The sequence below is a fragment of the Embiotoca jacksoni genome, unplaced genomic scaffold (assembly GCF_022577435.1).
Source record: "Embiotoca jacksoni isolate LCO1_2020_lvr unplaced genomic scaffold, fEmbJac1.0.p SCAF_12, whole genome shotgun sequence".
In the NCBI taxonomy this organism is placed as follows: Eukaryota; Metazoa; Chordata; class Actinopteri; family Embiotocidae; genus Embiotoca; species Embiotoca jacksoni.
In genome coordinates, this window is record NW_027185252.1 from 2,371,674 (window position 1) to 2,387,353 (window position 15,680).

General features: G+C 42.4%; 1 protein-coding gene across 1 annotated transcript in view; it reads left to right on the forward strand.

The window, feature by feature from the left end:
• bean1 (brain expressed, associated with NEDD4, 1) overlaps positions 1–15,680 on the forward strand; it is a 40,388-nt gene that overhangs the window by 840 nt on the left and 23,868 nt on the right. Inside the window, exon 2 of the mRNA XM_069144200.1 lies at positions 6,304–6,423. Within this exon, the coding sequence (XP_069000301.1) occupies positions 6,399–6,423 (25 nt within the window). The 5' untranslated portion in view covers positions 6,304–6,398. The remainder of the gene's footprint in view (positions 1–6,303; positions 6,424–15,680) is intronic.

Consider the following 15,680-nt stretch of genomic DNA (forward strand, 5'->3'; position numbering starts at 1 on the left):
TATGTATAGTTACTGGAGATATATGCACATTTTAATACAAACAAAACAAAACACCAATGCACTCTTACAGATACCCAACAGTGAATACCACAGATAAAATACCTGTTACAACATCAATGCAAATAATCCAATAATCAACATATAACATTGATAAAGAAATCTTTGCAGCCTAATGCGGTCAGTTTTTACTGATATTTTAAGCTCATTTTGATTCTCATACTTTTCCTTATGTAACATCATTGCAGGGCTTGTAGTGGAGTACTTTTGAATCATTGCATTACACTCTCATCCAGTTACTTCCTTCACATCTGCTCGATTGAAATGAATAGGTGACGAATTAGGGGGGAAAAAAAACCTGAATTTAGCAAATGTCTCCATACATGAGGGGTGAGTATAGTTTGATGAATATGAAATGTCCTGAACCCTGCAGGCAATTTTTTTAATGAACAATGCGACAAGTTGGAACCAAAAAGCACAAACTCTATAAAAAAAAATACCAAAAAACACACATTATATGAGGTGATTAAACTTTAGGTCAATTTACAGCTGGGTACCACAAATACACCAGGGGTCCCTATAGGAGTATTGTAGGCCTGTTATAGTGATTTTATTTTGGATAGCCTCATCTCTGTCTCTCTCTCTCGCTCAGCTTTCCTCCCAGGCTTCCCTCCCACACACTTTAACTCCTTTGTTTCAGCAGTGAAGTACAGTCGAGTGACGAGCCCACAGTTACAGTCGTGCCAGAGAGGAAAGAACATCTCTTCATCGCTCACATTACAATGGATGCGAAGCATTAATGAATTAGGTTCATAGAAAATCCAAAACGGGTGCAGAAGGCTTTATAAGAGCACACTGGTCGAGATAAACAAAATATACATGGAATTGGATGAAGGGACAACTAAATGATACCAAAAAAAATAAAACGCAGAACGAACGAAAATATTGCTGTGTTGTAAATTGTTTTCTGTGTTCCAGTGTTAAAAGACATACTTCGAGTCCTGACGCGTGCGACTGCTCCGGTGACTGTGGTTCGATCTAAAGAGCCTCACAGTGTCAGGACTGCATGCACTTTCTCAGCTCCGGGCTCCCCAGACGATAACAAAGCCCTGCCACGGGTTATCTGCCTCCAGCCACTCAGCTGTGACGGTCTACGCTGCAAAAAGCACTTTGACTGAGAGCCTGACACTCACACTGTAATCTTTTAACAAATACTATAAACTACAATCGGCCGCTGGATTCGGTATACAGCAGGATTCAGATGGTTGTTGTTTTTAGCCCCGTGAGGCCTCAGATTAGATGGTATCGTTATCGGTAGAAATCTTGCAGTTTAGTCGCGTAAGTGACGCGTGGAGGTTGTGGCTTCGCGCAGATGCGACAAACCGAGGAAGATGTGTTGATCGTAGTGAGTTCAAGGTAATAATCTGCACATTTAAATCGTGGATAGTTTGCGTTCAAAACATCGAGTGAGGATGAAGCACTCCTGTTATGTAAGAAATGAAGAGTAAAACTGACACCAGTAGCAAACTCCGATCATCTGAACTACTAGAAAAAGTCACTTTCAAAACAAAGATTTAACTTTAAATGAATGTATATTTTAGTTGTACGTACTAGTAGTTTTATAATCTAACTGCAAATATAAATAGATGAATTGCTGAGTCCATGTTTTCTTCAGAAATACCCTGACTAATGGATTAAAATCCGATGCATGAAGTAGCCTCGTCCACTCTGAGCATCTTCCTGAGCTCAGTGGGTCCGTAAATCGTTCTGGCTACTGAGAGCAATGATGTCAAAAAACGACCACTTCATCCACAAAAGTTATCTGAACACAGTAACGGTGGAGGACTTGGGGGGGAGGGAGGGAGGGCTTGGGTGGAAGCGCTGAAGGGACGAACACTCATAAAGGGGCTGAAACCTCAGATCCTCTCACTGGGGAGGGGGGGGGGGGGGGGTCGGGCTCGCTGACCCGGCCGTCATGGAAACTGAACTTACGGGCGGGGGGTGGGGGGCACGGACGCTCTTACCACGCGTCCCGCTCGACTCGACCAAAACGCGAGCCGGTGTGAGATTGTTGGCGTCGCCGGGACTGACAGGTTGAATGGATGACGGGGATGTGTGGGCCAAATAGACTGTCACAGAGAGCTGGGAGGAGATGGATGAGAGGAGGGAGAGAGGGACACACACAGAGAGAGAGAGAGAGAGAGGGAGGAAGGGGGGGGGGGGGGATACCAGGAAGGGAGATGAAGAAATGATGGAGTGCTGTAGTAGCTACAGGCAATACCTGATTCCCTCAGTTTCTCTTTCTCTAACTGGTCCTGTCCCTCACGCCCTCCTTCCTTTTCTTTCCCCATCATTGCCTTGCTTCTGTCCGACCCGGGGAGCGTTGCAATCCCCACAACTGCTGCGACACACTCGAAAACTGAGTTTTCTGGCAACTTATACAATAACTGTCTTTTTCTTGGTTATTACTTTATGTCATTTCTTTGTCTAAGTCACACAGTTATCAACCTAAAAAAAATAATTAAAAAAAAAACTCCCCTCGAAGATGTTTTGCGGTAGAGAGAGAGAGAGAGCCCACTCTCATGGTCAAATGTCGTCTGGCTTTCTGTGATTTTCTTCTGAAATGTAAAGTCGTATACGCTCTTTTCCTGCTCTTGCCTGCCCACTTTATGGCTTTTCACACGCCTTTCATCTCCAACCAACCCTCTCTGGGGACATTTACACGCGATTTTTGAGAAATTGGCAGTTGTCTGGTGTTGGCAGCGTACGAGCAAACCAACTCTGTAGAAAAATGACATAATTTCCCATTCGAATGTGCATTCAAGTCTAAAAAAAAAATGGATCCACGTTTGTTATCCTCACGCTAATGCTTATTATTAAAGGATCTTATTCGGGGTTTTTTGTTTTCCACCGTCAGCGTCTGAGGTTGTATTTGTGTCCAAATGTCTTCGCAGCTGTGATGCGATGGCGTTGACTGTTTTAGACTCGCAACACGCAGCCACCGTCAGAAAACAAGGCTCGGAGACGATCTCCTCGTTGAGTAACTCGAAACTTAACTCGCGATGACGGAAATCAGCTTCAAGATTCTTTAACGCGGCTAAAATTCCTGAAATTTGGCCGGAGATCTGCTGCAAAGATCTGGTTCGGGTGTGAAGCTGCGGTTGAACTTCGGACGTTGGCCTCGACTTCATTATTCACGCTGAAACCATCTGACTGTAGTTACATCGCGTTCATTTATCGAAGGAGCTTTCCACGCAACAAAACTCCTCTGAGCAGCTGTATTTCCTCATTTATTGGTTATTGCAGGATTTAAAGCGCTTTCATTTGTAAAGCAGTGATTAACACAAACATGCTCTGTAGCAAAAGTTACAACAAAAAAAGTTAATAACTTTGCCATCTAACCATCGGATTACATAATACATGTAACTATGCAGTCAAATGAAAAAGAGTCCATTTGAATCTGACAATCCAACTATTTCTTATTCTTCCCGCGCGTTAAAGACTTTTTTAGGGTTTTATTCTCACTGTATCTCATTTGAAATAATGCGGACTCTTCTTTTCGCGTTTTATTTTCACATCTAGTTACCTTGATCTATTTATCCATCATCTTTAAAGTGTAGATTTTAGTTGCTAAATAAAAAAGGATGCTGCTGCTGCTTACTAAAAAAACCGCCACTGTTAGTACACAACGCAGATTTCTTTTTCATGTTATTTAACTGATATCTACTTTTACTGTAGCGTCAGTTCTTCCCGCTGCATCGGGTGTTGGGTTGGAGTTGACACAAATCCTGTGAGCTCTGTTCTCCATCTCTCTCTCACACACACACACACACACACACACACACACACACACACACACACACACACACACACACACACACTGTGGGCTGTTCTCACCCCAGTCTTGTGCTGAGAGAAAGAGGGAGATAGTTCAGTCTAGCTCTCAGAGTGTGTCGTCTGTAATATCTGTCTGTGCGAGCGGGGACAGTTATGTAACGACAATGCAGAAAGCATCGTAGGTTCATGAGTCACAATCGCTTGCGCACACACACACACACACACACACACACACACACACACACACACACACACACACACCCCGGCTCCCTGCGCACGCTCCGTCTGCGGACAGGAAGTGAGGGATTACGATCTCAACGCGCGCTCCAGGATTTATCCGAAATCGGAAGAAACGCGGCGCGACGTCTCGTCGCTTCGGCTCGACGACGACGACGACGCGTTCGACGACGTCGGGACGCGTTGTTACCCGACAGCCTCTCGAGCCTCGCAGGCCCACGTCTGCACTTGTTCTGGACGCTTCGGGGCGATCTTTATCGCGGCAAAGACGCTCATTAGAAGACGCAACTCAGCTCAGATGCTGAGAATTTGAAAGAAATCGAGGACATTGGAAGAGATCGTCCCCTCTTTGGATGAAACGCGGTGCAGCTGGAGCTCTGTGTAAAAACAAAATGAATTTTTAAAAAAATGGCACATTACCAAAACATATGTAGGTTGTAAAAGTTACAGATACAAAAGTAAAGGGCCAGTTTAAAACACAAGCCGTTAATGACTGTATTTAGGGTGTTAAGGAAACGCACTGAAGAATATTTTCTGTTAAAGGCGGATTTTTCTTTTCTTGCTGTGGACACCGAGACCTGATGACATAAAAATCTAAATTTATAATTTCACACATTTATCATGACTCAACATCGTTATTTAAAAAACTCAACCACGCACATCCACAAAAATAAATTCCTTTGATGACGATAAAAAAAAAAATAAAAAAAAACCTGTTGCCTACTTTTGACTGATTTGAAACATTTCCATGGATTTGCGCTGTTATTAAATTATAAAGTTAACATGTCTGACTGCGTCGAAGCAACAACTTTAGTAGGAATGAAGTGAAGAGGTTTATAGTTCGGGCCGATTCAGGTGACCCCGAACCATCCTTTAGTCATGCTGCTAGACTTCCCATGATGCATTGGTCACCTCTACTCTCTCTACAGCATGTCATTTTTTTTTAATGTGTTTAAAACCAAATGCTTTTCACGTGTTTGTCTTATTTCAACTCGTATCATTTTTTTCTGCGTGTTCTGTATATTAACAACGTTGGTGTTGTTATTGGCTTGCTGTACGTTCTGGTGTGTGCAGTGTTTGCGATTGTAACGTGTATCGGGAAAGTGTCGCGATTTGATTCTCCGCTCGCAATGGAAACGATTGATCAACCGATGGATGAATGGAAGTTGGAGGAGGTCCAGCAAACTTTGGCCTGAAGTAACCTCAAGCCTAAACAGCACTGTGGAAAATACAAGATTAGTTTGTATTTCAAATATGGATTAAAAAATAAAATAAAATACACAGGCTGTCAGAAGCAGCTTTATATTTCCTGAAGAGTGAAAAAAAAAAAAAACATGTCTGCAGAAAGGCTGCTATAAAATTCCCCAAAATAAAGTTGTTTTTACGTGTATAGTTTATTTTTTCATTCAACAAGTCTGCATAAGGTCTTTTAAATTGTGTGTTCTATGTGTTTTCATAATAATATTTATTACAATCATGATATTTTCATAGTTTTAGTCATTTTTTTTGCTGTCGAATTACAACTACAGTATACAGTATTACAAAAAGTATTACAGCCCTGTAGTAAAGCAGCTGCATTTGTGTGTGTGTGTGTGTGTGTGTGTGTGTGTGTGTGTGTGTGTGTGTGTGTGTGTGTAGTTCAGGTATTGATTGGAACATTTCAACCCCGTGGCCATGTTCCGGAAAAGAGCAATGAACACACGCGTACAAAAAACACACACACACACACACACACACACACACACACACACACACACACACACACACACTCGTAGGTTGGCGTGGGCGGCCACTTGACTGCCTCACACACACACACACACACATATATGTACACACACACACACACACACACACACTACCTGGGGCTTTATAAACAGCCGGGCTTGGAGGTAGTGACTCGCACATCAGTCTCCCTCCCTCCCTCCGTCTCTCTCTCTCTCTCTCCCTCCCTCCCTCCCTCTCTCTCTCCCTCCCTCCCTCCCTCTCTCTCTCTCTCTCTCTCTCTCTCTCTCTCCCCTCCCTCTCTCTCCCTCCCTCTTTCTTGCTCTCTGTAAAACAACACAGCTTCTCTCACTTTCTTTTTTTCATTTCTCTCATGCGCCATCTACCCGCCCGTTGTTTTTGTTTTTTTCCCCCTCTCGAACGCCCCTCACATTTTCCTCCCGCTAACGCGCCGCTCGTCCTGTCTCTCCATCCCCCCCCCCCCCTCCCCCCTCCCCTCCGTCTCTGTAGTTACATGTACAGCGCCGCTGCGTGCTGGAGACCAGTTGAAGTTGGCTTCCTGCCTGTTGAGATGTGCCAATAGGAAACACTGTGAACAGGGGTTCATGCTGATGAAATTGATCTGCTCAGGTAAGACACATCACTCTTCTTTCTGCCTGCTTTGTTTTTGAGGTTTTGCTTGTGTGCTTTAATTAGTCTCCTGGTATTAAAGTGTTATTTATTCTGCAGATATACTGAGGGGGTTGGTAGGAGGAGGGGAGGGGAGGGGAGGGGGGGGGGCGCGTTGGATTTTTCTTGACTGACACAACTTGAGATTCCTTTCTTGTCATTGTGCTGGAAAGGTTTTGTTTTTTTTTCCCCCTAAAATATGAGACAGACAAAGAGACGGATGTTTTCCTTGGTTTAACATTACGTTTAATATCCGATAAAACCGGATTTTTTTTTTTTTTTTTTTATAACAAAACACGACAGACAAAAATCCGATATTTGCTTAATTAACTGTTTTAAGGTGTCAAATAAATAAAATGACGAGCTTACAAGGTTATAAACTATATTTAAACTATGTGGTGATAAACCGTTATGTTTACTACCCTACTGAGCTGTACATTTGTTCTTATAATCAGTGCTAGAGTACAACGTACAGTGGTTTTATTTAAATAATAACAAGTCTGAGTAGATGTTTTGTGGGTTAATAATCGTGATCACGGTATACAGAAATGAGATAAAACTACATTGTTGTATTTGTTTAGAAATCTTATAAAACAAATGAAATGCATAGCACGAGGGAATGTTAAATGTCGGGCAGGTATGTATTGAAAAGCGTATAAAAACTCACATTTAATATTGATCATCGGACTAGGTTGTACAGGACAGTCTCTGGTGATGAGACTGAAAATTTAAACATGCAATTGAAATCATCAGATCCGGTACGAATATACCTGCATTATGTCTCAAGGCAAAAAAAAACAGAATTATTATAATAATTTTTAGTCCTGCTAAATGAAATCACAACAAAATCAGAAGAAGCAGAGGAGTCGTGTCCTGTGTGCTCGTACAGTATCATTTCGATCTGTTGTCGTTGTTGTTGTGGGTATCCTTTTTGTGTATTTTTAGCCGGGTTACAGGTTGAGCTTTTAAACTCCAGAGAACAAGGTAGACGTATTTATAGCAAGCTTCCCATCTCAATAAAAGATGAATCGCTGCCTTATGCAACAACTCCTGACCACACTGGAGGCAGGAAAAAGAGAGCGGCGGAGGGAGGAACAGATGGATGGAGGGGATAGATGAACAGATGGACGGCTGGACGGACGGATGGACAGATGCAGGTCTCTTATAGATGTGCGTTTTTTTCTTGACACGGTTGCCCTCCAAGAAAAGTTACCCGTCCTCCCCTCCTTCCTTGTTCCCCCGCTCCCATGAATCTCTCCGGCTTCCTCTCCATCCTTTTGATGCCTCCTTTATATTCCTCGTTTCTCTCTCACCCTTTAACGTCTCCCTCATTCTCTCCCACTTTTTTTTTTCCACTCCCCCCCACCCTCCTCTCTGATCTATTATTCACATCCCTCTCTGATTCTTCCTCTCCCTCCCCTGACACCTGAAATCTCTCCATCCCCCCTCCAGGGCGTTTAGACCTCCACCGACAGTGCCTCCCTCCCCAGGAAAAAAAAAATAGAGTGATGAATAAAAGAACAGAGCGAGGAGACAGATAAAAAGCTTTGGGACGGGCGGCTCTATAGATATGCCGAGGTGTTTGCTCTCGTGCCGTATTGTACAGGTTGACATTTTACAGTCCTGTGTTAATTCTACAAAAAAAAAAAAGCCCGCTTCCTGACCATGTATGATTCAGTATTTTAAAAAAAAAAACACCCCCTCAGTTGTTGTTGGACATCAGGATCGTAGGTTTTGTAATCGAGTGCTGCTTTCTCCAATGGTACGTGCCTTGGTTGCATCCAAGATGCGTATAAAACATCAAAAACAAATATCTGACATTGATAACTTTTACAAAATTGCAGACACAAAGCAGAGGAGGAGAGCATTTATGGTTTATTTTAATAATCTGAATCTAATAATCTGATATTCTACTTCACGGTTGACGTAACTTGGCGGCTGCTGGTGATGAGGATGCGGTTTATTGCTAGAATGGGTGTTATTTATGACTGTTATGGTGGTAATGCTAATATTTAGTGCGTACAATAAATTTGCCGTTTCCAATGATTAGGCCAAGTGACTACCATTTGAAAAATATGGTTGCCGCACCCAAATGTAAAGAAAATATAACTGATTATTGAACTTTCCCTGGAGTCTGAGCCTGGTTCTGTCAGAGGTTTCTTCCTGCTCAAAGGAGGGTTTTTTTCCCCCCCTAGTTTACGTGGGAATTGCCAGGTCCGTCTATATAATGTTCTAAAGTTCTGTTGCAAGGACTTTACTGTATTAAGCGCCCCGTTTTGTGATTTGGCGCTCTATAAATAAAATAAAATAGAATTGGAAAAACAAGGGTTTTGAAACCTTTATAAGTGACGCAGCTTCAGGCGTGAGAGCTATGAGAGCTTAACGCACAGCAACCTAAGAAAACATACGCAAATAAACAAAATACAAACTGACTAAGAAAAATATCTGTTAATGTCATCACCAAAAAAATATTACGGCAAAGTGAGAAAACACAACCGATAACTTAAACCTGGTCAAACATTTTTTTTTAAATTAAAATAAAACTGCAAGTACAGACGACAGAGGAGACATTTCCAAAGGACAACTAAAAGTGATGCTGGGACACACTCATTGTTGCCATGGTGACTCATTAAGTTTCTCAAAGTTGACCAAGTGACAGTGGTGTTGTTGTTCTTATTTCTTTGCTCAACTTTTTGTTTTGATTGCGTGATTCACACGCCGGTTTTCTCCCTTTGAAACACCTTTTGTGAAACGTGCTGTGAAACCGGCGGACGTGTCGTCTGCAGTTTGCCTGCGTTTTGTCTGTTGACACAGTTTTTCACCGAGCTGCGTATTCGGGCGTCTTTCAACAGTGTAAAGCAGGCCGACGACGTGGACCACATGGCAGCAGTTTGTGCCTGCGGGTTGCTGCTGCTGCGCCTCAGGGGAGAGCCGGCTACTGCCAACTGCCAGCAAAAACATCCACATCTGCCCTCTTTTTTTTGTTTTTGTTTTTTTTTACAGAGAAGGGGAAATGCTGTCAGGGAAGATATTTACAGAGTAAACATCTGACTTAGAAAAGGGATTTTCTGATATATTTTCCTGCAAATGTGTGTGTTAAAATTGAGAAAAATAAACAGTAAACTGGGCAAATAGCTGTTAAAACACTGGAGTAAGTTTTTTCCGGTAAAATTGCAGGAATTAGGAAAAAAAAAAAAAAAAAAAAAGCTTATTTTTTTTGTTGAGCACTACCTGGTAAACAATATGTCATCAATTCCTGTGATAATAATCATGTTTTAACCTTATATTCAATCTTTTATTGAACTTATTGAAAGTAAAAAAAAAACAAAACTCAAAGAACAACTACTAAGTAAACACTAATACATAATCACGTCTTCTTAAAATAGGCGTTTAATTCGATCATTTTAATGCGAAGACCACATTTTCCACTGCACGAAGTTTGTTTTGGTGGCGAAAGGAAAGGAGTTGAACCGTGCTGATTCTAAATGAGGAGTCATTTTCGTTCATAAAGCGAGTTTAGTTTAAAAAGACTACTTAACGCAGTAATACTTTCAGCGCAGCTATCGTTGTCAACCCTTTTTTTTTGGGGGGGGGGGGGGGGAATGCGGGAATTTATAAACATTACAAGCTTCCACAAATATTGCGGAGACGGCTTGAATTTGCATTCATTATTTTGATCTCCAGAGCATAATAGTGCCATAGTTTATGACCTTGACAGATAAAGGTGCAGCCGTGTCAAAAAAAAAAAGTTGCAGATTATTTAAACAAACATGAGGATGTGTGTATTTCATGTATCAGTTCACACTTATTGTATTGTGCATGTGTTCATTTCAAGGACCTGTGGTTGGTAGTGCGAGGGTTGTGTGTTAGTGTGTGTGTGCCCACCTGTGTTATCGCTGCAAAAAGATGAAAGGCTATAACACAATCTACATATTAGAGCACCTGCATGCACGTGCATCAGAAGGCACATCTGAAATGGAATCTCCTTCTGTTCCCCCTCGCTGCACACATCATCTATCCATCTATCAGAGCCGCACAATGCCTTGCCTTCACGCCGCCGAGCCATCAATCATCACATTCCCATGCTTTATGGAAATAGGGGGGGGGGGGGGAGACTGCATTTAACGGCATTTTGCCTCCCATCTCATCCTCCTATCTTTCTTTGTCCGTATGTCCCTCCGTCCGCCCGCCCGTCCGTCCGTCCTCTCCCAATCTACTCTCAGTGTAAGGTCGTTTATTTAAATCAATTTAAATGGATATGAGGCGTGTGCATATGAGAGCAGATTTCACGGCCCGGCAGGTCAGCAAATACCAAAGCTGTTCCACCTCACTAACCGCCCGATCAGGGCCCGTAGACAATTAATACACACCACAGGTGGGCGAGGTTGTGTGTGTGTGTGTGTGTGTGTGTGTGTGTGTGTGTGAGGAGAGCGATGAAAGGAAAGTGAATTGTGAGCAGAGCAAGACTGTGTATTTACTATCTATCTATCTATCTATCTATCTATCTATCTATCTATCTATCTATCTATCTATCTATCACCTGAGGACGAGGGGGTGATGAAGCATGGCTGAAATAAAAAAAGGAAGCATGGCATCTAGATGAAACAAAGGGAGCAGTTAACAGGAGCCCGGCGTCGGGGAGCGAAATGGGCATCGGGGGGGAAAACAGTGTCGTTCTCGAGGGGGAAGCGGGAGAAAAGAGAGGTGCGGAAAGAGAAATTGAGGGAGGTGGCTTGGAACGGCTGAAAGAATAAGAAAAAGAGGGGGAGTGGGGGGGGTGAGGAGAGGAAGGAGAACTGAAGGGTAAATGTCTTTGCTAATGTCTTTGGTGCCAATATTGACTAACGCCGGCTCCCTTTAACTCCAGTACACCGGCTGCATCCTCCTCCTCCTCAGTTCATTAGCTCCGTCATTTGAAAATGGACGTATTGGCTCAGCTGTTCAATGTCACCGTGCTGGATGGATGGATGGATATGTAGAGTGTAAGACACTAAAAGGACAGCACGGCTGCAGAGTTTAGCTTATTTGGTACAAAAAAAAATACAGTTTTACGCTTATGATTTCCAAAAAACTCAATTTAAAAAAAAAAAAAAAAAGTTTTTCCATTCCTTTTACAACATTAGCTTTCCTTCAGGTTTAATTGCAGTTTGAAATTAGCTTCCTTAAGTGAAATTAATGAGCAGATTATTTTTTTAAATATGGTTTTACACTTTATCAACGTAGCAAGTAGTGAATGGCAGCTGTTAATTCAGAGATTTGAGGTCAGCTGTCAATAGGCTGAAGGAAAACAAGCAAACAAGGACGTTAAGAGGTCAAACCTGTTCTTTCTTTCATGACGTATGAAGCACTTTAAAGCCTCAAGTCTGGATGAGATTAGAAATCAGAGTTTCTTCACCTCAAGATTTATGTCGAGTGCCCGGAAAGGTAGTATGGATGACCGTAGATAAGGTGAACTGGTTATGTTTTGGACTTTTATGTAAGTTTGCATCCTTTCCTAATTAACACTTGTATTTAAAAAAAAAAAAAAAATGAAGATCCATCATTCTCAAACGTTTACTGTTGTGCAGATATTCTACAAAGCGTTATTAAAGATGTTGGCAAAAAAGAAAGAATACAAAGGTATTGAAGGAAGTCCGAGGAGTTGCAAATTCATTCAATCTCAGCCGTCTTTAGCGGGTTGAGATTCCCTCCTGCTGCGTCACATCTACCCCGAGGCAGGTTGATTGGCGGCTGAAGATCGTGGGAGTAAGAAGCTGTGACGTGGGCCGACAAACCCGACTCGGGGCAGGTGCGCCAGCTTAAACGGATGCGGGGACGGAATCGCCTGACTATTTCGAGAGCATTCAAGTGTGAATATACGTGAATGGCGCACTCGAACCCGGTCCACAGATTGACTCTGGAACGATGAACGCTTCTCACCCTGAACGGTCGCCATTGTGGCTTCAGTAAACGGAAAGGGAGGGACTGTTAACCCCGCCGCGTCTGAGCAAAGCTGCGGCTGTTGCGTAACGTCACATTATCCCAATGCCAGCTTTACATGTCCACAGTGAAGAGCTGATTTGTCAGTGCTGTGAGATACAGAAGCCGTCGGTGTGTTAATTGTACGCGTGAAACAGAAGACATGAGAAACAATGGAATAACTAAACAAACCCAGCAGACGTGTCGGTAGCCAGTAAGTACACAACAGCAGTGTACCATTTGTCATTATTCACATACTTAAAGTAGAAGTACGAACATGCCAGTGTACTAAATGTGAGTGTGGTGTGCCATTTTTAGACACCACCCTTTTCTCTCATCTGTTCAGAGGAAATTACCCAAATTCCAAAACTAATTAAAACATTAAATTAAATGTTTAATTGAATTAGCGCTTAATGATGATCACCGCGATGTAACAGAAAAGCCTATTTTTATTCCGCGCAGGAGTCATTTCGGTGAGAAAACAAGCCTTGAACATCAGATTTGATATGTTTTGATAATTTTTCTAAAATAAACGAAAGAAGAAATAGATGAAGGACGGATGTTTATTGATACTTCATCCGATTGCTCACAGCTGTCATTTCTGAGGATGGATGGATTGATGGATTGGTGGTTTGCAATGCATTTCTAATCATTTCACGACACTCCATCATGTTGCGCAACATGTCTGATCCATAAAAGTGTTGTGTGTGTGTGTGTGTGTGTGTGTGTGTGTGTGTGTGTCTGTGTGTGTGTCTGTGTGTGTGTCTGTGTGTGTGTCTGTGTGTGTGTGTCCGGAAGGGAAAAGGCTACAGAGCCGGGTGTGTGCAAGAGCTGTTTTAACATGATTAAACATCGCCTCTTGCTCCCCTCTCCTCATCTATCTCATCATCTACTCCTTCCTCTCCACCACCCTTTTTCTCGCCCATCATTATCCCCGACACGGCACTTCTGTGAACGGCGGGGAAGGGAGGGAGAAAGCAGGAACCACACAGGGATTCACACACTGAGGGAGAAAAGAAAGCGAGGTGTGAGAGTGAGCGTGAGGCGGGGAGGGTCAGCGAGACATCAGTCTTCTAATTCAAAAGGGAGACATCCGTCTGAAATGGGTTTTCTGTGATATGACGTTACGACCATTTGGGCTTTTATTTATGTGACTGCTCCGGTTGGCCCTGTGCCCCTAGACTGGATTGGGTGTAATCGTACCGACAGAAAAAAATGTCCTGCAGGTTGTCTTTAAGGTTATCAGAAATAAGACAGATGAGGAAATCCTGCTACGTTGACTCCATGATGTATTGTATGAAGCTGTGAAATGAAAAAAGAAAAATAAAAAAAACCCATTATATTTTGAGATGTTACATCGTCCGTTTCCAAAGCTGCTCCGAGTTGAATTTTCACCGAGCCGTATGTGTTGGTTCTCTGAGGTTAAAACTGCCCAGCTGGGCATGTGGCTGCCTGTCAAACTCTCAGTGGACACCCATGCCTCTCATTCTTTTTTTTTTTTTTTTTAAATGTCAGAACAATTTCACAGCTTTTACGTGTCTATTCAGGCCAGAGGTGATATTGCTGTTAGAGAGATTATTGTGTAAGAGGCAAGACAAAAGATCCTTTTATTTTTTTGGGACCCGGGACACAGATAAGAACTTTCTTTGTTGTTAAGATGTTTATTCCAGCATGCATTAAGGGGCGACCGCCTTTTCAGAGTCAGATTAAAAAAATACAAAAGTGTCTGCGATGGCACGCACAGATTTCTAAATGGACACTCGAGCCCGGTGTTTGAGTCTGCTTTCGGAGGAAACGATGCGTAGACCGAAAGGAACAGAAGTGGGGCAAACGAGTGCGGCTGTCACCGTACAGCCGAGCGTGACGGGATGAGACACCCGTCAATCAAGCACAAAAAAAAACAAACAAAAAAAACACACGCAGACGCAAAAGTTGAACCGAAATGTTGTGTGTGAAGCGACAGCGACGGCCTGAAACTGTTCACTTGTCGGGAAGGTGAAGAACAAGGGAGGACAGTTGTGTTGAGACTTTACTGTAAAGTGTGTGTGTGTGTGTGTGTGTGTGTGTGTGTGTGTGTGTGTGTGTGTGTGTGTGTGTGTATTTTCTGCCGTCTTTATTGACCAATCATGGCTGGATTTAAAGCACTCACTGAATTTATGTGGTTCTTTTCACCAATCAGGATGGCTTTATCGTGGCTATTAACCAATCACAACTTGATCTGCAGTGTTTTATTGGTCAATCACAACTGGATTTACAGAGATGACTGACCAATCACAGACGGATATACTGCCATCACTGTCAGTGATTATTTTCATTTCGGTGCACACCGCATGAGTTTGAGTGACTCGTATTTGCATTTAAACTTTTTTTTTTTTTTTTTTTTAAATGAAATACACATTTTTAGGCATCATTTATTTGAACACGTATTTTTTTTTCTGTGACACAACCAGACCACATCCAGGAAACAAGGCAGTCTGAATATAGCCTTGGTGCCAAGCGTGAACCTCAAACCATCTCAACTGAATCCAGAAACAACCAGAATAAATATAGAGCAAAATTAGTAAGTCTGAACAAAGCCTCTCACTTAAAAAAATAAATAAATCAGTATCTACAATATTTATCCATTTATCCTCATTGTGTGCGTGCTGACAAAGCAGATCTAAAATTTATAGACTAATCAGACAGCACTGCACCGAAAAAACCTCTGAATCAGTATATAATTCATGAGCGGTAATGTCGTCAGGATAGGACGACCCAAACAAGCGATCACCACAACAACAACAGCAACATGGGATGGTAGGGGATGAACTAATTAGGAAAAGGGGGTAGATGATTAAACAAGGGGAAGGCAGGAATATGGGCCAGCAGGGTGTGATAATCTGTCTCTCTGCCATCTATCCCACATGGGAGAGAGAGAGAGAGAGAGAGACAGAGACAGAGAGAGAGATTTAGGGGAAGTATGATGTATTCTGACCCATATTCACACACACAGTGCTGTTTTGTGACCCACATGCTACCTCATCTAAACACACATTCTAATTTAACAGTAAAACAGGAGTGTGCCTGCGTCTGTGTTTCATCACGAGTGAATGCTCCGTTGTACTTCCACTGCAATATGATGCTTTTATAACAGGTTTAACCTACATTGTGGTGGGAGGACAGTATTTCTTTGAAGGTTGTTTTTTTTTTTTCTCTCTCTGAGAAGATCCTGGCTGCTCACTGAATGATGGCAAATACTTTTTTTTTTTTTTTCCATAGCA